General features: G+C 35.0%; 1 protein-coding gene across 1 annotated transcript; it reads right to left on the bottom strand.

Annotated features, from left to right (window-relative positions):
* Nucleotides 1–4,697: 4,697 nt before the first annotated feature.
* Nucleotides 4,698–6,012, bottom strand: LOC149188554 (uncharacterized). The gene is made up of 4 exons (XM_089409989.1): nt 5,869–6,012; nt 5,152–5,715; nt 4,853–5,007; nt 4,698–4,734 (listed from the first exon to the last, which is right to left on the bottom strand). The coding sequence occupies exons 1-4, from the start codon at nt 6,010–6,012 to the stop codon at nt 4,698–4,700; spliced, it is 900 nt and encodes a 299-aa protein (XP_089266115.1).
* Between the last annotated feature and the right edge of the window lie 1,654 nt (nt 6,013–7,666).

The following is a 7,666-nucleotide window of genomic DNA, read 5'->3' as shown; positions in this document are numbered from 1 at the left end:
CGAGCAAATTTTTTTCGGGCTTTAAATTTTTGCAGTAAACACGGTTGTTGTGGAAATATCGCACCTTTGACAAACATTAAGTTATTGAAATACTTTACTCTCGCATAGACACTCTGCACGCCCTCGTTGATGTTTAATAACATGATTTGGATGGTAGTCATTTGACAAACTCTTCCTATGCCATCTCTCTCCATGCTCACATCATTTCATCAAGAAACAAAACACATGCAATAACAATCTCTCTCATACACTCATCCTTATCTATAGTAGAATTGAAAGCTTTACAACTCTCTCATTATTCTGCCACCCCGTGAAAGAGTTAAGCCCAAAAGGGCTCTGATACCAGGAAAGAAGATGTAATTGCACACTAAAAATCTGTGTTTTCATTCATTAAAAACAAGATACGTCACACTTATATAAGTGATATTAGATCCATCTAAACAAGGAGATAATTATTGAGAGATTCTCCAACAAACCTCAAACTAATCTTTCAAATAAACATTATTCCTAACACCTACAATAACATCTCTCGCAAACTTTTTTTTGCTATCTCTCTCCAAGCAAGTTGGATGATATCTATTGATTCATGAGCATCCTTACATGCTTGCTGCAGAATAAGGTGCAAGGAAGTTTTTGCATTGTTTTGATGTGTGTTTAAAGTTACGTGCAATTGAAGAATGGGGTGGTTGGATGATATGTATTGATTCATGAGCATCTTTACATGCTTGCTGCAGAATAAAGTGCAAGGAAGTTAAGTGCAAGGAAGTTTTCACATTGTTTTGATGTGTGTAAAGTTACATGCAGTTGAAGAATGGGGTGATTGCAGAAGTTGCACAAAGAAAAGTCTTGTATCCCTAAAAAAAAACATATCAGTTTGAACTTCATATCTCACTTGTTATTTGTTAGTTAGTCGTATTGTCTATAGACAAGTTAGAGGAGAACAAAGATCCTCATACAAGCTAGAGGAGAAAGCCTTGTAGGCTTCTTTATATATATATAAATCATAAACAAACTTCAAAAGATCCTTATTGGTGAAGCTAATGAACTATAAATTTCTCACATACACGTCATTTATAAAACAATTTAAGTTATTTTATTTATAAATTATTTATATTTTTCGTATAATACAATTTATTTTGAAATGATAATAAATTTATAATATAATTCAGGTTGAGATGATAATAAATTTAAAATAAATTTATTGTTTTAGTAGTTATGTTTTCTCTTTATTTATATAGACATATATAAAAACTATACATATATTGGAAAAAGTGATCTGTCGTGTTGTAATAAGCGCTTATGTAATCGATGCAATAATGCTACATTTAAATATAACTAGCATTTGCACCACATGTTGCAAATGAAACGCCGTAAGGCAATGGCATAAGAAATAATTGTGTAGAAGAAAAAAGTCAAAATTTTATGCAATTTTGTTTATTGGTTTTTATGTTTTTTATCATATGTTATGTTTTAGGGAGCAAAGTGAAGGAATTATGAAAATGCTCTTCATTAAGACTCTGGAACCTTTATAAGTAAATGATTTAAATCAAACATTTCATAACAAAGTAATCTCATATCAACTTAATTCACAATGCAATGGATAATAGTTTTTGTTCATTAGAAATTGGTCTAATTTTATGAGGAAAGCTTAATAGAAAGACTTTAGTAGTAAGGGGGACATTAATAATCTCCCTCGTGATTTGTTATATGATGTTGTTAATTTACTTACTTGTTGCTGCTTATTCTTATTTCACTAGGGTAAAATGTCTAAACTATAAAAAAGTGGTATCATTTGTTGTCTCTTTGGACCATTATATTTTATCTAACTCAATCATTTCCATAGCCTCAACTAGGTTCCCATCATTCTCTTTCCATAGTGACTCAATGTCTTCAAATGCATTTCATAAATTTTGTTTAATAAATGTTTGTGGAAAACCAATATATTTCACTTTGTAGAAGGAAGTGTACATTGGTTGGGGCAAAACTGTATTGCTCTTACCATGTGATGATGCCATCTAAATATTGAATCTTTCTTAGCTATGAGATCGGGGGTGAAGTAACCTTAGCTATGAGACGGAGAAACCGTAACAGGTAGGTGGTTACCTCGTTACCCTAACCACCAAGGGAATCATCCGACAGCACAAAGTTTTTCAATCGTCTAACAAGTGATCAGAGAACGCATGAGGGTACACATGGCAATGGAGAGAATCTTTAGTTTAACTCTGGCCAAGGAAGATACAAGCCCATGTGATTTATAGTGTTGTAACCTGCTTAAGATTCCTTAAAGAATGAATCTGCTAAACTTTTAGTTTAACTCTGCCCAAGTAAAGTACAAGCTCATGTAATTTTCAGTTTGCCTCTATCCAAGGAAAGACAAACCCATGTGATTTGTAGTGTTGTAACCTACGCTCAGTAAATAAATATTAATATATTCTAACATATCAAATCTCATTGTATTTATGTAACCTTAATAACTCATCTTCAATGTTAAATTTGATCTAGGATGGTTAGGAAAGATTTATTGAATGGAAAATATTGTTGGCTAGATAGCATGATGATAATGGCTATGCATGATACCATGTTTTTGTAAGACTCTCGCAGCTGCAGGCTCTGTGAATTGTTTAGAGAAATGAGTAATTCACAGAGAAATGAGTGATTTCTCCAGGAATGAGAAAATTTCCTAGTGAGGTGATGAGCTTCGAGATCCCAATGCTCGCTTGCCCAATGGATGCCCTCTGCCCCTTCTGTTCAACTTCAAAACACAGGGTAAGAACATGATGCTTCTCGATTGATGTTGGTTTCTCTATGATTGTCTCATCAATAGAATTGTTTTTATTAAATTATGCTAGAACTTTCTTGCAAAAATTAAGGGAGCTACTCCTGAGCTTCTTCAGAAGTTCATGCAAGAAAGCAATGCTCGTAACTCAACCCCTTTTTGGCTATTTTGGCATAAGTCGATGGTCTCATGCAGATTTCTGATTCCTAATAGTGCGTTCTTGTTTGGAATATGGAAGATAAAGAACATACACTTGAGGAAATTTTACCAAATTTGTACCAAAAGACAGTGTAGCATGCTGATTATTCTCACTATGCAGAAATCCTGCAATCTTGTTTCTGTACTATATCAAGTAAGGTATTCTAGTCACATAGTTTTGTGATTTTCCTTTCTCTTCATAGGCTCTTTTAGGCTCCCACCGGGATCAGATTTCATTCCCATCCATCACTACCCAGTCTGTGGGGTTGACCAAAAGGGCTTCTAAGCATTAGTGTGAAATCTACATACAATTTGACATCGATATGTAAATTACTGTTATCAAAATCTGGAAACTTAGGATTTTAGTTTTTATGCAGTTGAAAAATATTAAGGCTAAATAGTAAGCTTTCTTTGTGTACATAAAAGAATCCATATGCTATTATTTCTCAGCGAGAAAAGGAAAAAGAGTTCACAGTTGTAGAGGAAACACCAATATCTAAAGGAACATAGGATGAATGAGTTGCAAAGATCAGGCGTGAAGAAAATCCTTTGATTAATCCCATCATAGTAATCATTGATGAGCTACAACCTCTTCAAAATTTATCAAAAATAGTATGCAAATGTGGCTTCCAAAAAAAGAATCCATATGCTATTCTTTCTCAGGCAGAAAAAGAAGGAAGAAAAGGAATAAGAGGAGTCCCCAGTTGTGGAGGAAACAACGAGATCTAAAGGCACATAAGATGAAGGAGTTGCAAAGATCAGTCGTGAAGGAAATCCTCCAATTAATCCCATCATAGAAGTGATTGATTAGCTACAACTTCTTTAAAATTTATCAAAATAGTTATTCCATCCAGGTCGGAGAATCGTGATGGTGATGCTTCTCTTGGGTTGATTGATTCTAATGGAGGAGGGGTGAAAATGTTGACCATAAGTTCAAAGAAGGGGCTAAACTCGGATAACAACTCAACAAGTCATGAACTTGAAAAGGTCATCCATCTAAGAAAGATACAAGAGAGGCTAAATCAAAGCAAACTATCAAACTTGGAAACCAACCTCAGATCACAAAATTTCTTCGAAACGTAAGCAACAAAGAAAATGCAAGATGTAAGGCTGGAGGAGGTAAGTATGCCCTCTGAAAGTCTAAATGAAAATGATATCATTGAATATTAGGGGACTTAGAGACCTCATCAAACCAAAGGTCGTAAAATAATTAGTGAATTTGAGGAAACAACAGGTCTTATTTCTCCAAGAAATAAAACTAGCTGAAGAAGAGACCATGGCCTTGTCACAAACAAATTGGAAAAATAGTTTGGGACCTTGGGTGTAGCGCAAAGCTCTCAGGGAGATTTTGGATTGGGTGTCACCGTCAATTAAAAAATAATTATAACTGATTTAAGTCGCCCCCTTCATATTTAATTAAGAAATTATAAAATCTGGATAAAATAATTGATAAAACTTTTGTCAAATATGTGATCCTGCACTAAAGTTCAGTGAATAATGCAATCGAGAACAATGTTATCACCATTTGGTTCCTTTTGAGACGCCACTAGAATACTACCCTACTGCAAAGGAGAAACATCATGCTTGCATGAGAATGTCTCCACTTCATGCCAAAACTTCATGACAACAGCTGCAATTACTTGAGCATTTTTTCTTTTCTTCTGGTACAGGTCCTTCATCCGAAAAAAGTCTCCATGACCTGTCTCTTGAGCTACCCAATTACTTATTTAAGCAGTTGCAGCTGTCTTCCAAATCCTTTCCTGCATAGAACAAAGGAAGACATGAATTAGTATATCACAAACATAAATAATGTTGTTATTTACACAATATTGTGAAGGTATTTACATTTGGCTATAAACAAAGTCAAAAAATCAATACGGAAAGCAGAAAAGCATTGCCACTGCATGAACCTGCATGAAATCATTAGCCATCCAAGACATTTCCTCAAGGACAAAATCCCAATGAGATTTCCTTCGTGGAGGCTTCATAAAAGGTTTTGAATTAGCAGATTCTGTGTTTTTTCTCAATCTAGCCTGCATGTCAAGCAAATTTGGCATTAAAACAATATTTCACAGCACAACTAACAATGTTGAGATAGAGTAGTCTCCTATAGAATGAATATATTAAATATCTATTAAAAAGTTTGAAAGAATTTAACGATAAACCTCTGTACTTACTTTGATCAATTTGGCCTCTTCCAAAATGATATCTTCATGTGCTCTTTTTGCTGTTACCGATAAGTTTGAATTCTTCTCCTTTTCCAAAGGAAGAGCAACTCTTGGGTATTTACTACTCACAATACCAGATAAGCTGGTAACTTTTGATTGTGGAAGCATAGACATTTTTTGGGAACTAGATATGCCACCCACTTGACTCTCAACCTCCTTTTCCAGTACAGAAGAGGATTTTTTTTTCCTTTTACATCCTGAATATTTGTGATCATCGGTACTAGCTGGTAATCCTTCTTCAGTCTTTATCTTAACATCAGTGACCCCTAAAAATTTATCTTCATACTTAGAATTGCCTCTTCTCCTCGTATGCAAATCCATATAATTTGATGAAGATGTTTCCTTTATATTGTCCAAACTTGTACTTTCTGGTGACCTCTCAGACGTTGAATGTTTCTCACAGGCACATTCATTAAAGTCATGTTTCTCATGTGTATGAGATGAATTAGTTCCTGATATGTTCATTTTGCCAATATCAACTGTAGTTGTGGATGAACGATGTTGACTATTTTCCTGTTCAACATGTACATTCTTCTCATCTTCAATTATTCAACCAACATACCTCCTATTCAGACTCGGTTCCAATACAACAACATTCTCGAAAAATTTATCTGTACCCACTTTATCGTTTGCTTGGCATGAAGTTTGATATGTATCTTCACTAACCACCATCGATGCTGCAATGTTTCTTGGAACTAGGTCCTGAGCCACATTGACCTCTTTAGGATGCTGATGGCTTTGGATATTGTCAGAACTTATATCAGCCTTAATGCCAATATGATTTCCTTCATTGTGGATATATTGTAGCATCCCTATGAGTGTCCTGCCTCTGTAGCCCACCAAAATTAGTTTCCAAATGGTTTTCATGCATAAGTGCTTCTGGCATACTTTGATCAATTTGGCCTCTTCCAAAATGATATCTTCATGTGCTCTTTTTGCTGTTACCGCTAAGTTTGAATTCTTCTCCTTTTCCAAAGGAAGAGAAACTCTTGGGTATTTACTACTCACAATACCAGATAAGCTGGTAACTTTTGATTGTGGAAGCATAAACATTTTTTGGGAACTAGATATGCCACCCACTTGACTCTCAACCTCACTTTCCAATACAGAAGAGGATTTTTTTTCCTTTTACATCTTGAATATTTGTGATCGTCAGTACAAGTTGGTAATCTTTCTTCAGCCTTTGTCTTAACACTAGTGACCTTTAAAAAATTATCTTCATACTTAGAATTGGCTCTTCTCCTCGTATGCAAATCCATATAATTTGATGAATATATTTCCTTTATATTGTCCAAACTTGTACTTTCTGGTGACCTCTCAAACATTGAATGTTTCTCACGGGCACATTCATTAAAGTCATGTTTCTCATGTGTATGAGATGAATTAGTTCCTGATATGTTCATTTTTCCAATATCAGCTGCAGTTGTGGATGAACGATGGGACTATTTTCCTGTTCAACATGTACATTCTTCTCATCTTCAATTATTCAACCAACATACCTCCTATTCAGACTTGGTTCCAATACAACAACATTCTCGACAAATTTATCTATACCCACTTTATTGTTTGCTTGGCATGAAGTTTGATATGTATCTTCACTAACCACCATCGATGCTGCAACATTTCTTGGAACTAGGTGTTGAGCCACATTGACCTCTTTAGGATGCTGATGGCTTTGGATATTGTCAAAACTTATATCAGCCTTAATGCCAATATGATTTCCTTCATTATGGATATATTGTAGCATCCCTATGAGTGTCCTGCTTTTGTAGCCCAACCAAATTAGTTCCCAAATGGTTTTCATGCATAAGTGCTTCTGGCATACTTTGATCAATTTGGCCTCTTCTAAAATGATATCTTCATGTGCTCTTTTTGCTGTTGCTGATAAGTTTGAATTCTTCTCCTTTTCCAAAGGAAGAGAAAATATTGGGTATTTACTACTCACAATACCAGATAAGCTGGTAACTTTTGATCGTGGAAGCATAGACATTTTTTGGGAACTAGATATGCCACCCACTTGATGTTATGAAACCAGCTCAAGAAATGATAGAAAAGATAGATCAACGCCTTAGAATTCAGCCTCTTCGAGGGGGAACCTCCTTTACATTACATAAATGAAAAATTCTTGGATGAGACAAATGAAAAGACTTCCTTTCTATATATAGGAGTCTAAGGGATCATAACATAATCAGAGCCGACATAACAATAATAATGTAAGGGCACAATAATAACAATAGTGGGCTTCTATGGGGTACATTAGTAACAGTATGGGCACTACATGGGTACATCAATATAATAAGTGGGTTTTACTAATAACAATAAGGGGTTACACTATTAGTATAGAGGCCTAACATGCCCCTCTCCTTCAAAAAGCGTTGTCCTCAACGCTTGAGTAGTTCTTGATGCTTCTCTATAAAATTCTTGTCCTCCCATGTGGAATCTTCAGCAGGTAAGTTCTTCTACT

Source organism: Pinus tabuliformis, chromosome 3_1, assembly GCF_031772625.1.
Source record: "Pinus tabuliformis cultivar Carrire ecotype Pingquan chromosome 3_1, CPIR1, whole genome shotgun sequence".
Lineage (NCBI taxonomy): Eukaryota > Viridiplantae > Streptophyta > Pinopsida > Pinales > Pinaceae > Pinus > Pinus tabuliformis.
This window is presented reverse-complemented; position numbering and strand designations above follow the sequence as displayed.